General features: G+C 38.1%; 1 protein-coding gene across 1 annotated transcript in view; it reads left to right on the forward strand.

Moving 5' to 3' along the window:
* The window catches only part of LOC308609295 (olfactory receptor 5G9-like), a gene marked incomplete at both ends in the record, with an annotated part of 57675 nt that extends 38422 nt beyond the window's left edge, over positions 1–19253 (forward strand). Inside the window, 2 exons of the mRNA XM_081222991.1 lie at positions 18280–18910; positions 19096–19253. Of these exons, the coding sequence (XP_081079117.1) occupies positions 18280–18910; positions 19096–19253 (789 nt within the window). The remainder of the gene's footprint in view (positions 1–18279; positions 18911–19095) is intronic.
* Between the last annotated feature and the right edge of the window lie 1532 nt (positions 19254–20785).

Below are 20785 nucleotides of genomic sequence, written 5' to 3' on the forward strand. Positions count from 1 at the left end.
TTACAGAACTTCAGGCAAATTAGTTAATTTTTCTGTGTCTCAATTTCTCCATTTTTAAACTGTGGCTAATAATATCTACCATATAAGGATATCATTGGTATTAAATGTAAAGTGACTTGCACCATACCTAGTACATCATAGATAGTCAATTGATCTTAGCCTAGGAGCATCTCTTTCTCTGACCAATTCCTTTACCATCACTGAGAAAAGATTAATAAACTTGAGGTTAATAGACCCCAGAATGAAATTTAAAGTATATATTGTGGATTTCTTTCTTTACTTTCCCTATATATATATTTTTGGTTTTATTATTTTACCTCCCTTTATTATCTCAAGGCCTATTTGTGTTCTGAATCTACTACTCATCATCTGTGTGACCTTGGACTATTTACTGAATTTATTAGAGCCTCAGTTTTTCCATCCTAAACCAGGGTTGATAATGCTGTCCTTATAGGGTTGTTGGGAAGTTTAAATGAGATTATGTATGTGAATGTGTGAAGTGGCAAAGTGCTACAACAATGTGAAGTGTTCTTATTAAATGTTCACGGAGGGTGAGATTTTAAAGTGAATAAAAGCCTTTGGAGTCTCAATGATTTATTTTGCAGTTCAGATTGATGTGTCGTTTTTAGTTGGTTCACAAGCCATATTTCCAGCTGTCATCCATCAACACTTTGGCCACTGCCTGTTCTTGGCTGCCTGTCTACATGGAATTAGTTATCCTTCCTAGTACAGCCTAGTTTTCTCCAGACAAAATCCCTTTTCCCAAAGATAGAGATCCTCTCACTGAGTGTTTTAAACAGACAAACCCCTTCTTTTGAATCTACGTCATTATTTCTTCTTTATTTTTCGGTCTTAGAGATGTTGAAACATTTTTAAAAATTCATTCATTCATTCATCAACTCAGTCCACAGATATGTATTGGGCACCTACTATGTGCTAGATCTAGTGTCTACGTTTTGGGGCTACAGAAGTAAATAACGCACATTCCCAGCCCTCAATGACTTTACAGTTGAATAGGGGACACATGTATAAACAAATGCTTACAATTCATTTTTTATAATAAGTAACAATAAAATTTTTTACCAGCTACAGAGACAGTACGTTCAGGAAAAACTTCCTGGAGTAGGTGTCATTTAAGTTTTGAAGGATGAATTATATTTTGACAAATAAGGAAGGGAAAGATATTTCAAGCAGAGGATACAGTGCATGAAAAGGTATAACGTTATGAAGCAGCACTGCTAATTTAGAGAATAAATTTCTGAATTATGAAGAGTGACATGAAGAGTGTTAAGAGATGAATCCCAGGCCAGATCATGGAAGTCACTGTAGCCATGCAAAGGAGCTTGAGTAGAGGTGACCACAAGAGGGTAGAGTTTCAAATAGAAGAGCTGCATAATCAGTCTATAGCACTGGTTGTCAACCCTCATTGTGCATCAGAATCATGTGAGGATCTTCAAAAATATGGATTTTCAGGCCCTACCCATGAAACTCTTGCTTAACTGATCTATTTTGAAACCCAGATTTTAACATTTTTATTGTCCTTTGGTGTTTTTAAGGTGCATCCAGGGTTGAGAAAATGAGCTTAGAGTTCTAAGAGACCATTTTAATGATAATTTGGAGGATGCACTGGGGATCCAGGAAGGCCAAGGCCATAAGTGAGCAGACTGTCGAGGAGCAGAGAGCTATTGCTATAGTATGGGTGAAATAAAACCTAGAAATATAGTGATATGTTAAAAAGATAAACTGTTACCTTCCCCAAGGAAATTATTAGCTTCATAAAAACTGGAATCATGTTTCATAATTTTTCAGTATTGGGCATATATAACTGTAGTAAGTACTCAATATACATACATACATGCAAATACACACACACACACACACACACACACACACACTGGGTGGCTTAAACAAAAGAAATTTATTACCCACAATTCTGGAGGCTGAGAAGTTTAAAATTAGGGTGCCAGTATGTTCAGGTTCTGGTAAGAGCCCTGTTTCTTGTTTGTAGATGGCCACCTTCCCATTGTGTACTCACATGGTAGAGGGCAGATAGAAAGAGAGCAAAGTTTCCTGTCTCTTCTTATAAGGGTACTAATCCCATCCATAACAACTCCACGCTCATGACCTAATTACCTCCCCAAAGCCCCACCTCTTAATACCATCACTTTGGGGGTTAGGAGTTCAACATATGAATTTTGGGGGGCCACGTTCAGTTGATAAGTATATATATGTAATAAATAAATAAATAAATAGTTAATTGAAATGGTTCAACCATTTAAACTTAAAATGGTAAATTTTTAAGTTATGTATATTTTCCCACAGTAAAGAATTGGAGAAAAAAATATACAGATTATGTGGATGAGGACACAGACAAATGATCAAACAGGCAGATGACTCAAAGCTGGGTATAAGAAGGGAGGAATACAGGAATGAGAGCTGAAAAAGATGGATAATAGAATCAAGATAGTAACAATTATCAAGATAATGGAATGGTGAATAGAAATTAATTAAAATTTCACAGTTCTCCTTAAAGATTCAGAACATCAAGTACACATATACAGGATGATTTGTCATGACAGCAATTGGTGTAGAGATGCCCTGGGGTTTTACACTTGCTCCCAGGCTGATGTGAGGCAAGGGTGTGACACAGTTGCTAAATAAAATCATGCAAGTTGAGCTATCAATAATACAATATGAATGTCTAAAAGAACAGAGGTTTGAGTTTAACAGTTCTTTATACAGGTCAAGCCATACCTGGAGCACTGTGTTAACTGAAAAAGGGAAACATGTCTACAAGAGAGCCACCAAGATGGAGAAAGCTTAAGAAATCATTTCATCTGAGACATTGGTGGGTGTGTTGTATCTATCTAATCATGGTCTGCTTGAGAAGGGTTGCCCAGAAAATATGAAGCAGATTGGGTAGGTGAATAATCTGTGTTGGTTATCCAGAAACCAAGAAGCAAAAAGTTAAAGGTTAAATAATCTGTAGGGTTCTCAAGAACTACACCCAAAGGGTTAACAATGCAAAGTTCCCAAGAGCCTAGGCAGCAGCTGTGAGGCAGGCCCACTGCAGCTGCTGCTCAGGGTTTGGCCCCAGAGCACTCCTCTTGTTGCTTCTGCCACTGTCTGCCAAAGCCAGGGTAGGGTCTTGAGAATTTAGAGGTTAAAAGACATAAAAGGGACACATAAAAGAAAACTCCCTTCAAAATCTATAAGGCTGGATGGCAATTATTACCATGCCCAGTTTACAGATGAGGAAAGTAAGGCTCTGAAAGCTTAGATAACTGCTCAAAAGTCACAGGAAGTGGCAGGGGGTGGTGGTGGTGGTGTGATGAATTGGGAGATTGGGATTGACATATATACACTAATATGTATAAAATGGATAACTAATAAAAAAAAGAAATGGAATTCAAATCCAGGTTATCATTCATTCATGAGTTTATGTAATATTTATTGAGATCTACTTATGCCCAGCACTGAGACTACAAAGGTGAATAATACATAGTCCTTGCCTTTAGGATACTTATAAATACCTTAAAACAATGTAATCAGGATTAAAATAGAGGATTTTACATTATGTTATATATTCATGTGCTGGAGAACTATAGCTTAAGTGGAGCTGAAGTGTAGAGCACATGGAGGGAATGATGGGAAGTACATCTGGAAAACTGATTTGGGGCCAGATTGTGTTGGCCTGAAACTGCTATGCCAAATTGGGTGGACTTTGTACTGTATACAGTGGAGAATTATAAATATTTCCAAAGCAGAGGAATTACATGGTCAAATTCATTTAGCAAGATAACTTTAGAAGCAGGTGGAAGATGGACTGGGGGGAGCTAGGAAGAAAGATAACTAAAGTTACTATTACAATAACCCATATAAAAGAGTATGAAGACCAGAATTAAGGCAATAACAGTAGACACATGCAAGGATGGGGATAAACAGATATGAGAGATTTCTGAGAAGTTGAATTAGTAAGGTTTTGTGACTGATTAGACATAGGAGGTAATCATAAGAAAGCCAATGATGATGATGAATTGATAAAACATTAGACAATTAATGGAAATGAGAGATACAAGGAGAAGGCCAAGTTGAAAGAGGTAGAAGATATTTGGTTTGGGATACATTCTCTGATATCTAGGAGAGAACATCCAGTAAGCAGCTAGAAACAGGACTGAAACTGAAGAGAAACATTTGGGTTAAAGTTATGGAATAGGGGTCATCAGCACTTTCAAGTTAGTTGATGTTTTAAGAGGAGAGGAGGGCAAGGAGAAAGAGGATGAGGGGAGAGGGAAGGGAAAGGAGAGAGGAGGGAAGGGAAAGGAAGGGAAGAGATTCATGAACAATATGCACAGACTGTCATAGTGTAACTGTAAATCAAATTAAGATACAAATGAGTGAATGAAAGAATCCCAACAATTAAAGTTTGGGTAGAAGAAGAGTATCCAGCAAAATATTGAAAAAGAATGGTGAGAGAATTAGAACCTCCAAGAGGGAATGGAGTTGTGCATGCCAAGAAAGAATAAAATTTTGAGACTGGAATTGGATGGAGAGAGGACTAAAAAGGCCATGGCAGATTGCCTTGGGGGACTTGGTATCTAGTTGAGGGCCTTAATTCAGTTATTCGTAGTAGCAACATATGTGTGATTGTTAAAAGATTCCAGAGAGAGTAAGGAAGGAAAATAGGTATACAGAGAAAGAAACAATCAGAGAAGCTTCCTCTAAAAGAGAGCATTCTGAGCTGGAACTTAACAGAGAAGAAGCTTGGACTACTGAGAAGAAGAGAAACGCACATAAGCATATCGGTCAGCATAAGGGCACAGAGGCAGGAATGGACTCAAAGAGAGTGAGAAGTTGGAATATCCCAAAAAGTTGGGTTAAGCAAACCCATATACACCCAGGCATACCCATTGTGACATCATTATGGGTCCAGTGTCTCAGTCTGATCACAAAGAGATTGCATTATCAGTCAACATCCTGGTCTTTTATTTTCCCCTCAGGCTCTGCTCCCCAACACATCCCAGGGACTACATAACAGTGTCAAGATGGTGCTGTCACTATTATTCAACATAGTTTTGGAAAGTTTAGCCACAGCAATTAGAGAAGAAAAAGAAATAAAAGGAATCCAAATCGGAAAAGAAGAAGTAAAGCTGTCACTGTTTGCAGATGACATGCTACTATACATAGAGAATCCTAAAGATGCTACCAGAAAACTATTAGAGCTAATCAATTAATTTGGTAAAGTAGCAGGATACAAAATTAATGCACTGAAATCTTTGCATTCCTATACACTAATGATGAAAAATCTGAAAGAGAAATTAAGGAAACCCTCCCATTTACCACTGCAACAAAAAGAATAAAATACCTAGGAGTAAACCTACCTAAGGAGACAAAAGACCTGGATGCAGAAAAGTATAAGAAACTGATGAAAGAAATTTGAGAAGATACAAACGGATGGAGAGATATACCATGTTCTTGGATTGGAAGAATCAGCACTGTGAAAATCACTATACTACCCAAAGTAATCTACAGATTCAATGCAATCCCTATCAAACTACCACTAGCATTTTTCACAGAACTAGAACAAAAAATTTCACAATTTGTATGGAAACACAAAAGACCCCAAATAGCCAAAGCAATCTTGAGAAAGAAAAATGGAGCTGGAGGAATCAGGCTCCCAGACTTCAGACTATACTACATGGCTACAGTTATGAAGACAGTATGGTACTAGCACAAAAACAGAAATGTAAGTCAATGAAACAGGATAGAAAGCCCAGAGATAAACCTTATTTTTGATAAATGAGGCAAGAATATACAATGGAGAAAAGACAGTCTCTTCAATAAGTGGTGCTGGGAAAACTGTGCAGCTACATGTAAAAGAATGAAATTAGAACACTCCCTAACACCATACACAAAAATAAATGCAAAATGGATTAAAGACCTAAGTGTAAAGCCAAACACTATAAAAATCTTAGAGGAAAACATATAAAGAACACTCTATGACATAAACCACAGCAAGATCCTTTTTGACCCACCTTCTAGAGAAATGGAAATAAAAACAAAAATAAACAAATGGGACCTAATGAAACTTAAAAGCTTTTGCACAGCAAAGGAAAACAAGACGAAAAGACAGCCCTCAGAATGGGAGAAAATATTTGCAAATGAAGCAACTGACAATGGATTAATCTCCGACATTTACAAGCAGCTCATGCTGCTCAATATCAAAAAAGCAGGCAACCCAATCCAAGAGTGGGCAGAAGACCTAGGTGGACATTTCTCCAAGGAAGATACACAGATTGTCAACGAACACATGAAAGGATGGTCAACATCACTAATCATTAGAGAAATGCAAATCAAAACTACAATGAGGTATCACCTCACACCTGTAAGAATGGCCATCATCAAAATATCTATAAGCAAGAAATGCTGGAGAGGGTGTGGAGAAAAGGGAACCCTTCTGCACTGTTGGTTGGAATGTAAATTGGTGCTGCCACTATGGAGAAAAGTATGGAGGTTCCTTAAAAAACCAAAAATAGTTCTACCATATGACCCAGCAATCCCACTACTGGGCAGATACCCTGAGGAAACCATAATTCAAAAATAGTCATGTATCACGATGTTCATTGCAGCTCTATTTACAAGAGCCAGGACATGGAGGCAACGTAAGTGTCCATTGATAGATGAATGAATAAAGAAGATGTGACACATATATACAATGGAATATTACTCAGCCATAATAAGAAACAAAATTGAGTTATCTTGTGAGGTGGATGGACCTAGAGACTGTCATATAGTGTGAAATAGGTCAGAAAGAGAAAAATAAATACCGTATGCTAACACATATATATGGAATCTAAAAAAAAATGGTTGTGAAGAACCTAGGGGCAAGACAGGTATAAAGACACAGACGTAGAGAATGGACTTGAGGACACGGGGAGGGGAAGGGTAAGCTGGGACGAACTGAGAGAGTGGCATGGACATATCTACACAACCAAATGTCAAATAGATAGCTAGTGGGAAGCAGCCACATAGCACAGGGAGATCAGCTCGGTGCTTTTTGACCACCTAGAGGGGTGGGATAGGGAGGGTGGGAGGGAGACGCAAGAGGGAGGAAATATGGAGATATATGTATAAGTATAGCTGATTCATTTTGTTATAAAGCAGAAACTAACACACCATTGTAAAGCAATTATACTCCAATAACGATGTTTAAAAAAAAAAAAGATGGTGCTGTCTCATCCTTCATGACTTAATTTTTACACTTCAGCCAGAGAGAGGATACAATTGTTACTGGTTGAAATGCCCACTGTAAGTTTTATAAACGTAGACAGTAAAACCAAGGCTGGAAATAATTGGAAAAGTGTTGTAGAAAGAGAGCCTTAAATGCCAAGCTGTGAAATGGGAAATTAATCCAGTAAGACTGGGAAGACACATGAGTATATTGAGAAGGGAGTGACACAGTGAGAACTTGGCTCCTCGATTGGGAAACAGAAACAAAACTTATTCTCAGGGTCCTTATCCTTTGGGTTTCAGTTATTAAGTGAAAACTACACCAAGATTGGGCCCTAGATCTGACCCCTTTCTTGCTATCTATGCGAAGATGCAAGTTACAGCAAGGAAAAAAGGCAAGAGTGGAAGATGTAGTATACCTGTTCTCTTTACAGCCTCCTGGGTTTTGCAGCCTTCCTTTTCTAGCTTCACTCAATTTCACTGTCCTTTCCCATAACTTGGTAACCAGCCCTTAAGAGAGGGAATTTAAAATCCATAAATGTGGAGCAAAGAACATTTTTTATGCCATAAAAGATCATTGAGGTTGAACAGAGACATTAGGGTTAGCACTGACAATCACAAGTTGAGACCCTCACCAACCTGAAGGCAAGGTACTGCGCCAGAAGATCTCTCAGTGTAAATTCCTGTCCAGATTGCTGAGTCTGTGTCTTGGGAGTTCTGTCCTAGATGCCTTTTGGAAACCATGGGAGAGAAATCCCAGTGTAGTGGCAAAATTCCTTCTCCAAGGGATGACTGATCTTCCTCAGCATTACCTTTGGTTTAACCCCTCTCTTTGGACTGTTCATTGTCTTGTATACTGTCATCATGATGGGGAACCTGGACATGGTCACTCTCATGGGGGTTAGTCTCAACTTATCTTTCAGTTCTGCCTAGATTTTGGCCATTCAATTTCTCCATTCTCAAATTTCTAGCAAAGGTGTTTTCCAAGCCTGGACTACCCTTCTCTTTCTGAGGTCCTAAAGCATAATGAGAATCTTAAGCATCTTGTGTATCACAGCGTTCTTTCTCTTAACATGAATGACCTGTGATGACTTTGTCACTCTCTGTGGCCCTTTTTTCTCCCTTGTCACTAGTCCAAGAGATTCAACTGACCATCAACTCAGGAGTCCTCCCATCTCTTATATTCCAGCCCTCCTTCTTCAGTTCTCACTTCTCCTCACTTCGGGGCCATTCCTCCCAAGTTCAAGCTGATTTCCAAAACATGATTTCCAGCTTTGAACTCCCTGATTTCACTAACTGCAATACAATTCTTTTCAGCCTGTGCTATGGAATCACCTACCTCCACCCCATGATCCTGACATGGTTACTTCCTGGGAAGAGAGAGGGTGTTTTCTGGTTCTACAGTGAGGTGATCTCCATGCCAAAACCAAATATCTGTAGAAAACGTTTTGATAGAATTTTATTCATAATTCCATCCATCATTCTTTTCCACCTGTTCAGATGAAACTTTCATTAAAAGTTTTGAGGTATCACTAGTCTAGTTCATTAAAAGTAAACAACATTTTACAATAGTTCTTTGATGTAGACTATATATTTTATGAAGTCCAATGAAGTAACACATTTCATGTCAAAGGCATTGCTTTTAATACACTACCATTAATGAAATATTTGCTTGAAGGTAATAGGTGTGTTTAAATCTTTATTATTAAAGTGTTAATGTACAAATAAGGGCTTATTTTCTTGTCTCTGATGAGTCTCAGAAATTTCTACATGACTCATATAGGTACAAACTTGTACTATCTGCTTCAATAGCATAGCTGGTTCCCATATTATGATCCCATGGAAACAAAGTCCCTTATATAGGAAATTGAGGTTCAGATAGGTTATATCCCAAGGTCAACACAGATGGTGTGGTAGTGCTGAGACTGTAACCTTTTTTGTTTGTTTCCCAAGCTTCTGCTCCTTGCACTACATATTTCTAACCTGATATCAGGGAGTATGTCCATTAAATAGGGATTTGTTTGGTGGTATATCATTCATAGGGTGCTTTAAAAGATCTTGAAATTTTAAGTGGCTTGATTGACCATTTGGACTTCAGAGATTGTGAAAGACTTAAACCTCACATATAGCAACAAAGGCAGCATGCTTTTTGAATCAACCATTTGGAACCTGAAATGTGATGTTTATTTTAGCTGAAGCAAAATAAAAATATTACATCTCTCCAGTCATAATGGAAGTCAGTGAGAAAATATGATTTTCTATATGGTAGGCTATTCGCTTTACATTCAACTTGTTATGAATGCATTTAATCTATAACCCCTGCATGACTGGTACCTAATTTCCTCCTGCAATCACTTACATATTTCCTTGTTGTACAATAAATTTTAAGTTCACCAGTCCCCATTGCTAGGATAGTGCACTGCATGAGCTCAGAAGGCACTTCATAAATATCCAATGACTTTATCTCTGGCTCATGTTTCTCTATTTCCCAAGTCCTTTCATTCCACCACTAGAAGGTCTTAATCCACAACATGGTAATCATAATCATCCTGACCTCCCTTTAGTTAGTAATGTAGTCAAATGCCTTTATTCTGTTGACTGTAAACCATTTACATCCAAATGCATTTGTCTGAAACTGTAAGAGCTTCCTGGGAGAGCTTCCAGGGCAGAAATGTTTTTTGTTTGTTTTGCTGAGTAGTTAGTATTCCATTGTATGGCTGTACCACAGTTTGTTTTACCACTCATCCATTGAAGGATGTTTAGATTGTTTCCAATTTTTCACTATTATGAACAAAGCTGTTATAAACAATTGTATATAAATTTTTATCTGAGTATAAGTTTTCATTTCTCTAAGAAAAATTACCAAGAGTACAATTTTTTGGTCATATGGTAGGTGCATTTTTAACATGATAAGAAACTTCCAATAAGTTTTCTAGAGTGGCTGTACCATTTTGCATTCCCAAGAACAACGTATAAGAATTCCAGTTGCTCCACATTCTCACCAGACTAGTATTCCAAAAGAATTTCTAATAGGTGTATAGTGTTATCTTGTTTTTAATTTGCATCTGCCTAATGACAAATGATGTTAAATATCTTCTCCTGTGCTTATTTTATCTGTATATTCTCTTCAGTGAAATGTCTGCTTGTGCCCTTTGCTCATTTTTTAATTGGATTGTTTTTTTACTGTTGAGTTTTCAGAGTTATTTATATATCCTGGATACAAGTCCTTTGTCGGATGTATGAATTGCAAATATTTTCTCCAAGTCTTTGTCTTTTCATCTTCATGGAAGCACCTTTTACAGAGAAAAAGTTCTTAATTTTAACAAAGAACTTATTTATTTTTTTCTTTTATATATCATGATTTTCATTTCCTTTCTAAGAACTTTTGCTTAAACTCAGATTATATAAGTTTTCTCCTATGTTTTCCATAAGCTTTAAAGCTTTACATTTTATATTTATATCCATGCACCATTTGGAGTTAATTTTTGTATCAGGTGTGAATTTGAGGTCAGAGTTCATTTTTATTTTTATTTTTTTCCATATGAATGGCCGTTTGTTCCATTTGATGAAAAGACTACAATTCCTCCAATGAATTGCTTTTATACCTTTGTCAAAGACCAAATGGCCATATTTGCATGGGTCTATTTCTCAACTATCTATCTGGTCCATTGATCCAAGGGTCTATTCCTTTGCCAATGCATACTGTATTCATTACTGTAGATTTATTCAAAGTCTTAAAACCTGTTCGTGTGAGTCCTTCAACTTTGTTCTTTTTCTCAAAATTGTTTTAGCTATTTTATTTTCTTTTTCCTTTTATATAAAATCTAGAATATAGAAATTCCTATTGTCCATAGTAACAATAACCACAAAATTCTGCTGGGATTTTCATTGCTATTGCATTAAATTTATAGATTACTTTGGGGAGAACTGGCATCTTTATTACACTGAATCCTCCAATCCATGCTCATGGTATGTCTCACCATTTATATCTTCCTTGAAATCTTTCATCAGAATTTTATAGTTTTCAGCATACAAATCCTATACAAGTTTGTTATATTAATACTTAGCAATTTCCTTTTTAGACCCATTTAAAATGATATACATATATTTTCAAAATTTTTACTTCTAATTGTTCATTGCTTGAATTTAGAAATACAATTAACTGTTTGCAGATGACATGATACTATACATAGAAAATTCTAAAGATGCCACCAGAAAACTACTAGAGTGCACCAATGAATTCAGTAAAGTTTCATGATATAAAATTAATATACAGAAATCTGTTACATTTCTATACACTAACAACGATGTATCAGGAAGAGAAATTAAGAAACAATCCCCTTTACCATCACATCAAAAAGAATAAAATACCTAGGAATAAACCTACCTAAGGAGGCAAAAGACCTGTACTCCAAAAACTATAAGACACTGAAGAAAGAAATTAAGGAAGACACAAATAAGACTTCCCTGGTGGTCCAGTGGTTAAGACTCCGCACTCCCAATGCAGGAGGCATGAGTTGAATCCCTGGTCAGGGAACTAAGATCCTGCATGCCACACTGCATGGCCAAAAACTAGAACAAATAATTTTAAAATTTGTATGGGAACACAAAAGACCCTACATAGCCAAAACAATCTTGAGAAAGAAGAACAGAGCTGGAGGAATCATGCTCCCTGACTTCAAACTATACTACAAAGCTATGATAATCAAAGCAGTATGGTACTGGCACAAAAATAGATACATAGATCAATGGAACAGGATAGAGAGCCCATAAATAAACTCACACATTTATGGTCAATTAATCTATGACAAAGGAGGCAAGAATATACAATGGAGAAAAGACAGCCTCTTCATTAAGTGGTGCTGGGAAAACTGGACAGCTACATTCAAAGGAATGAAATTAGAACATTCTCTAACACCATACACAAAAATAAACTCAAAATGGATTAAAGACCTAAATGTAATCCCAGATACTATAAAACTCCTAGAGGAAAATATGAGCAGAACACTTTTTAACATAAATCACAGCAATATCTTTTCTGGATCCGTCTCCTGAAGTAAAGGAAATAAAAGCAAAAATAAACAAATGAAACCTAATTAAACTTAAAAGTTTCTGCACAGCAAAGGAAACCATTGAGAAAGTAAAAAGACAACCTACTGAATGGGATAAAATACTTCCAAATGATATGACTGATAAGGGATTAATATCCAACATATATAAACCGCTCATACAACTCAACATCAAAAAAACAAACAACCTGATCAACAAATGGGCAGAAGAACTGAATAGACAATTTTCCACAGAGGAAATGCAGATGGCCAACAGGAACATGAAAAGATACTCAACATCCCTAATCATCAGGGAAATGCAAATCAAGACCACAATGAGATATCACCTCACACCTGTCAGAATGGCTATTTTCAAAAAGACGAAAAATAACAAATGTTGGCAAGGATGTAGAGAAAAGGGAACCTTCATACACTGTTGGTGGGAATGTAAATCGGTGCAGCCACCGTGGAAAACAGTATGGATGTTTCTCAAAAAGCTAAAAATAGAATTACCATATGACCCAGCAATCACTCTCTTGGGTATATATCCGGAAAAAACAAAAACACACATTAATTCAAAAAGGTACATGCACCCCAATGTTCATAGCAGCATTATTTACAATAGCCAATATATGGAAGAAATCTAAGTGTCCATCAGCAGATGAATGGATAAAGAAGACATGGTATATATATGCAGTGGAATACTACTCAGCCACAAAAAGAATAACATTTTGCCATTTGCAGCAACATGGATGGAGGTGGAGGGCATTATGCTAAGTGAAATAAGTCAGACGGAAAGACAAATACTCTATGATATCACTTATATGTGAAATCTAAAAATTACAACAAGCTAATGAATATAACAAAAAAGAATCAGACTCACAGATATAGAACAAACTAGTGGTTACCAGTGGGGGCGAGGGGAGAGGGGCAACATAGGGGTGGGGGAGTGGGAGGCACAAACTATTGGGTGTAAGACAGGCTCAAGGATATATTGTACAACATGGGGAATATAGCCAATATTTTGCAATAACTGTAAATGGAAAGTAACATTTAAAAATTGTGTAAAATATTTAAAAAATACAAAGAGGGGAAACATATTTGGGTATCATCAAGACTATTCCTCATGTCCTCCAGAAATGCATGGCACAGATGGAGAAATGTCAGAAAGGTTACTCACTTTGGCATTGCAAGGAAGGAAGTGCTTTCAGTGAGGCATAAATCCACAGCCTTCACAATTTGGAGAACTAATTTACTCCATTGCCCCTATCAAATAGTTAGGGATGGTGCAATGCTCACTAATAAACACCTATGAGAAAAAAAGCAGGGACTACACTGATGCCATTGTTAGAAATCCTTATAAATTAGGCATTTTATGGCACCATCACAGTTTTGCTTCTAGCCATTGAGAGATACTTGGAGTTTGAGAAGTAGTTAGTGTGCAAGGCTGAGTGCCCAGAAGGTATTGCATCTACGGTATTCAAATGTCTACAGGCAGTGACAATGGATAAAGACATCCCCATTAATATATCACAACATGGGAAAGAGATACAGGTCTCTACATGAAAACATTCAGGCTCCAATTTGGTCTGCTGGCACATTACCTCATTCGTCCTTGAGCATTAATGAGTTAGCCTTTAAGTTGTTATCCCATAACCTCCATTTCAGCAAAGGCTGCAGTCGTGATGAACAAAATGGCTCATTTTACCCTGTGCGGTGTAATGCCCCAAGATAATTAAATTTGGGAGCAGCGTTCTTCAATACGTGAGTCAGCCCATCATGCCATAACAGAAGCTCATGAACTGGTTCAAATATCACCTAATGTACCACAATTTAACTTGAAGAAAAAAATAGTTTCTCCTTTAAATGGCTACAAAATCTGCACAGCCAAGCAACAGAATTAAATGAATCTGCCCACAAGAGACATGTCTATAAAGTCTACTTTTTAAACAATTTTCTTGCTTTAAAATCAATAGCTTTAGCACTTAAAATACATAACAACTTGGTATTTTCTATAAAAGCTGCTAATGAGCCAGCACCAAAGGAGACTGAAGCTGCTTTTGCCTTCCAAATGAGAGACTATGTGTGTATGTGTGTGAGCACATCCACACGTGTGCATGTATTAGGGAGTGGGAATGGAGTGTATGCAGGGGATATTATTAATTTACTATTGATTTTGTATTCCCAGGTCCTAACACAATGAAAAGCATATGACAGATATTTAATAAACATTTATTGAATAGAAAAAATAAAACAAATGCATAGAACCAAATCCAGTCTGATAAGAAATGAAACAGTATGGTACAAGGCAGCTGGCTGCCACATATATCTCAGGTACAAGTGTATGTTATTAGAACACTGAGTGGCACTCAGAGACTTTACTGACCACATAAAAACTAATTAAATAATTCTTTAATGTTTAAAGTAATTTATAGTTTATAATCAGAGTAAAAGGTTGAGTAAACAAGGTAATATGACAGGTCATAAAATGAGAAATATATTCTTACTACCATCTTCTGTATTGGTCATTTATCCTTAATTCCTAGAATCCATATGTTTGGGGAAACAACTGGTATTTTAATTGTGGGTAAGACTTTTTAATATGACTAAGAATGTATTTTAGATAAAAAGTTTATAACACAATATATCTCATAGACAAGTTGATTCTTCCAACTCTTCCCAAAACATCTCAGTGGTGACTACAGGTCCCCCAACTCTCAATATGAGTCAGTGAAAACACCCCATTGGGGATGGCTCTGCTTACGGCTTCAGCCATCTTGGACATCACAGCTGCTCAGTCCTTGAGCTTACTTTCCTCAGCATCTCAGGAGACCAGTCACAAAGACAGAAACTTTGCTATATTAATGATTCTTCCAATTACACAGAAAAGGCCAAGCCTGGAGGGGGAAGTGGGGAGGGAAGTATAACTTGGAGCTTAGTTCCAGAGGCTTTACTGTTGTGGGCACACAAACTTATCTGCGCTTGCCAAGGGAACATCTGGAGAAAGCCCAACCACTGATGCTGAGCTGAAGCATTTTCAGTGAGTACAGAAACAGAAAAGTGGCTGGTGAATATTTGTGACTTCTAGAGACATTCAAAGAATAAAGGTGGGTGATAAAGGACAGGGGTGCTTGCAGATTAAACTTTGAATGTCCCACATATTCAGTCATTCCTAGTCAACTTTCTTCCACCTGGAGACGGCAGCTCTTGGTAGAATCTAGGAGACCTAGGTTCTATTCCTGACAATGTCACTAAGCATCTGGGTGTACTCTGGACTTTGTATGGCTAGCTTCTCTCCTTTCAGATTCTAGCTCCTAATATCAACTCCTCAGGCAGGTTTTACCTTCCACTCTACCTAATGTTGCCTTTCCAAACTCTGAGTTCTCTCTATTCAATTAGCTTGTTTGGTTTTCTTTATAATTTTATTATTCAGATATTATTTATGTATTTGTTTGTTTGTTAGTTGGTTGGCCATCTCTTCCTTTAGATTGTAAAGCCCATGAGAATACCCATAGTGCCTGTCACATTGCCTGGAACACACCAAGCATCCAATGAATATTAGTTGAGTGAATGAATGCATGCATGTCCAAGAACAAAGTACATAACTTTTTGTGGCTTCAATTCATCATCTATAAAATTAAGAGAAACCATCTTGATTATTTCCAAGATTAGCATGATAACAGAGAAAGGATGGATTTGTAAATTCCTTGGGAAAAAAACTAACAATCTCTAATTGTATGACTCTATATTTAGAAAAGACAACATGGATACAACAATAGCATTAGAATATTGCAGAACCATATTTGAATGTAGATTCTGCCACTTAACAGCTTATGAGATCTTCAGCAAGGCACTGAAATTCTCCAAGCCTCAGTTGCCTGGTTTGTAAGGTGGAAATGCTAATAATAGTAGTTACTTGCTAAGGTGGTTAAGAAGATTAAGTAAAGTGATTTATGTCAATCACCCAGCATAATGTGTGGCACTTACTAGGTACTTTATTAATGGTATTTAGTAATATATTCAGGATAATATTTAAAATTTTAACAACCAGTACTATGTACCGTGGAAATTTCAGTTCCCAAAGATGGCCATAAAGGTGAGTTTAATGGAACACCAGCCAAAAGCAGGCAGCCACAACTTTGGAGGGGCCGAAGGGCAACAAGCATTAACTTACAGGTTGCTGGAGGATAATCTATTTTTCTCTTCCAGGGCCTCCCTTGTAGCCCACAAGAACATGGAGGCCAGTGTTGTGAAAGCCAAGGTGTGCTGGCAGGTGTCAGGGAAGCACCCAGGGAGGAGGAGGCTCAAAAGCAGCAATTTAGCAATCGTCATAGAACTTTTTAAAAGTTGACATGGCTATCCCAGTGCATGCTTTCTGAATATTTGCCCTGACTATATTTATCTTTACAAAGCATTTTCCTGGAGACTCTCCTTGGATCTTTGCAGTAATCTTGTGAGTACAGAAGAGCGAGTGTTATTATGCCCATTTTACAAGTGAAGATACTATGACCCAGAAAGGACTTACCAAATTCTATAGAGCAAAAAACAGTATGGAATCAGAACTCAAACCCAGATATTCTGACTCTAAGTCCATTGATATAAATTCTCTGTGCAATGCTATCATTTGTCCTTCACTGTCTCAGCTCTTAACAGGAAAAACAATATTAAAATAAAGTACGGTTAGGCATTGTCAATCTTCCTGACTAAGAGAAAGGATAGAAATGGCCCTAAGCAGAATTCAGCGGTGTGATTTCTAAGCTGCTCCCTGTGTTCTGATAGGGATATGGATTCCATGTTTCTGAAAGAAGAGAGGTCAGAGGCTGTTACCTACCCCAAGTGGAAGGAATACTGTAGACAGGACACCTGGGTTCAAGTTCTGGCACTTCCATCAAATCCCGGGACAACTTTGGGCAAATTATTCCCCTTTTTGATGTCCTGATTTCTGGATTTCTCCCTCTTGAAAACAGTATTAGATCTTGAAAGCAGTATTAGAGTAATAGTTCTCACCCTTTTTACTGCCTCAACACACTGGAGAATCACAACACAATGAGTAGTAACAGGAGCTAAGTTAGGGAAGGATTCTTAAGGAGGCAAATGGCAGAATCTAAAAGGGGCCTCTGTGTGGTTTGAACAGACAAACTAGGAGATTCCCAATCATTAAAAAAGCTACCACATGCCTAGTGTCCACCAGACACTGTGCTAAGTGCTTTACATAAATTATTTCATCTTCACAGTAAATTAATGAAGTAGGAAAATTTTGGTACTCTCATATTAAAGGTGAGGAAACTGAAGCTCAGATAGGTTAACTAGCTTGTCTAAGGTCACACAGCTAGTAAGACATAGTATTGGATTCTAACCCTCCTATAATTGACCCTGGAGCTTGCCCTCTTACCTCTATATTTTATTGTTTTATATTATATTCCCCCTCCACTCATCCCCTGATGTCCCTCAAACACACAACTGATAATGAAAGAACTAGTAAGTTTGTAGAGTCCCTCCCATGTCTAAGATTTGTGTCCTTGACTTTATATTCAGGTTAAACTTTAGCTGAGGATAGAAGAAGTATGTAGAAGGAGGAAGAAAATTAGGATTCACTGAGTACCTGCTTTCTTCCCATGCCTTGCTAGATATTTTACATACACCTACCATCACCTTTAGTCCTTACAACCACTCTTACAAGATTGGTATTTTATCCCTGTTTACAAAGAAGACTCGGAGAGGTTAAGACACTCCCCCAGGGTCACAGAGAAAATAAGTGGCAAAATTTGAGATTAAGAACCATTCTTCTGACTTTAAATTCCATTCTCATACCTTTAAACCTTGTGTACAATAGGCTGGAGGGTAGCAAGAAATAAGTGAGCCAGGATGAAGTATTTGTCACAGTTGACACACACAACTGTGTGTGTCATGCCCTAGGTAGCCAGGACCAGATCCTACAGGTGTCTGTTTAAGGACTTGAGCTGTACACGTCTCCCTATTTTCATGCATATCCCTCCCTCAGACCTGCAGTGGCCCAATGGGAGCAGGCAATGCCAGTGAGTTGAGCGAATTCTTCCTTGTGGGCTTCACCAATGAGCTTCAGCTCCAGCCCATTCTCCTTGCCCTCTTCTTCCTCATCTATGCAGTCACAGTAGTTGGAAACCTGGGCCTCCTTGTTCTCATTGTGGTGAGCTCCCGACTCCACACTCCCGTGTATTTCTTCTTCAGCAACCTGTCCTTTATTGATTTCTGTTATTCCTCCATCACCATCCCTAAAATGTTGATGGGGTTTTTCTCTGGTTGCAAAACCATCTCCTTCTCTGGTTGTGTGGTCCAGACAAGCTGCTTTGTGATCTTTGCTATCACTGAGTTCTTCCTCTTGGCCTCCATGGCCTATGACCACTACGTGGCCATCTTCAGTCCTCTGCTCTACCATATCATCATGTTCCCAAGGTTCTGTTTGCAGCTAGTGGCTGCCAGCTATGCAGTAGGCCTAATGAACACAGTGCTCCTCACTAACACAGCCTTTCATCTGACCTTCTGTAAGTCCCATGTCATCACTCATTACTTCTGTGACATTTCTCCCCTTTTAAAGCTCTCCTGCTCTGACACACAGGTCCTTCAACTTCTCCTGTTTGTGGTGGTTTTAATGTGTCTGTGTCCCTGACAGTAGTCCTGGTCTCCTACACATGTGTCTTCATGGCTATCATCAGAATCCCCTCAGCCCAGGGCGAACACAAGACATTCTCCACTTTTGCATCCCACCTGACTGATGTCAGTTTGTACTATGGAATCATGGTATTCATTTACTTGTGCCCAACCTTTGAGTACTTACTAGGCAGGGAAAGGCTGGTCTCTGTATTTTACACAGTGGTCATCCCCATGCTCAACCCCATGATCTACAGTTTGAGGAACAAAGATGTGAAGGAAACATTTGGGAATGTTCTCAGGAAGACCTCACAATTCTTCCCCCTCCCCATACCCAGATTTCCATGATGTTCAATGCAATAAAGGAAGGACAGAGAAGGGAAGAAGAGGTAGGTGATGTGTTTTGGGCCACCAACCAAGTCTCAAGCATTATTCTAGGTATTTTAAATAGGTTAGACCTTGAATCCTCTCCACAACTCTGGAAGTCAAATATTATTATCTTAATTTTACAGATGAGGAAACTGAGGCCCTGAGTGATTTGGAGATTTGTCCAAGGTCATATAGCTTGAATGCAGTGAAAACTAGATTTCAATTCAGGACTGCCTGACTCTGAAACTCCCTTTCTACTAATTTACACCATTTCTGCATAAGGCAAGATGCTGCCCTCTCTATTAACCTTCAGGGTCCAAAGTTTCCGAATTTTTTTCCCTTTCTGCTAAATCTGGTCTCTCAAATTTATATTAGTTTCTGTCCCCTAAGACCCACTCCCTTTCCCATAGCCAATTCTTTATCTGTGGCTTTGTATTATGCCTGATCTGGTCATTAAATTAATGAACACGTTCTATACAGAGCCCTATACGAGATGCAGGGGTGGAGAGGGATAACAAGGAAGAAATCTATGGTCACTAACTTTTGGCATCTTTCAATTAATTTATGGAAGACAGAAGATCCCACCCAAAAGGCAACTGAACTATGACTTTTCATTTAAATTGACATTTATTGAGTCCTTTCTATGTGATAAATGCCAAAGCAGTTACCTCATAATCCTCCTAAGAACTCTGTGATATAGGTACTACTGTTGCTCCCATTTTACAGATGAGAATACTATAGCTAAAAAGCATTAAGTAACTCACTCAAGGTAACACAGCTAATTAATGGTTAATACAGGTGTTGAATCCGGGTCTCTGTCCAAAGAGCTTATGTCCTTTCCATTCTGTTATATCACTTCCTGGATTACTGGGGTGCCTATCAATAAGCACCAAGGGATATAAGCTGTGAGGCTGGGACTCAAGGCAAAGGAAGCAGAATGGATTGGGTCCATAAGAGAGCCTCTAGGAAGAGGTGGATTTTTTTTTTTGCTTTATAACAAATTTAATCAGTTATACATATACATATGTTCCCATATCCCCTCCCTTTTGCGTCTCCCTCCCACCCTCCCTATCCCACCCCTCCAGGTGGTCACAAAGCACCGAGCTGATCTCCCTGTGCTATGCGGCTGCTTCGAGGTGGGTGGTTTGAATAAAATCTATGAAGAGTGAGGAGTGGTAAGAATGTATGCGTAGTGAAGGGAATGAGGGGATCTTGGAATCAAAGGCTGAGATAATAGAATCTAGATGCATAAAAGGCTGGTTTGGCTGGAACAGGGTAGAAGGCAAATTTAGAAGCAAAGGTTATTGACAAAATGGGGTGATGTTTGGGTAGGGCTGATATACCTTCTTTGTAGGTCTTGCTAACATCTAAACAATTCCTTACTACCATATGTGAGGAAGTTCTAAATAGAGCTTTGATTTCCCTAAATTGACCCAAGATGGCTTTGAGTGAGTGAATACTTACAGTTGTAGTAAGAATCATATTTTATGGAGGCCAAGACCTCCATAAAA

The sequence above is a fragment of the Mesoplodon bidens genome (assembly GCF_964165515.1).
Source record: "Mesoplodon bidens genome assembly, chromosome: X".
In the NCBI taxonomy this organism is placed as follows: Eukaryota; Metazoa; Chordata; class Mammalia; order Artiodactyla; family Ziphiidae; genus Mesoplodon; species Mesoplodon bidens.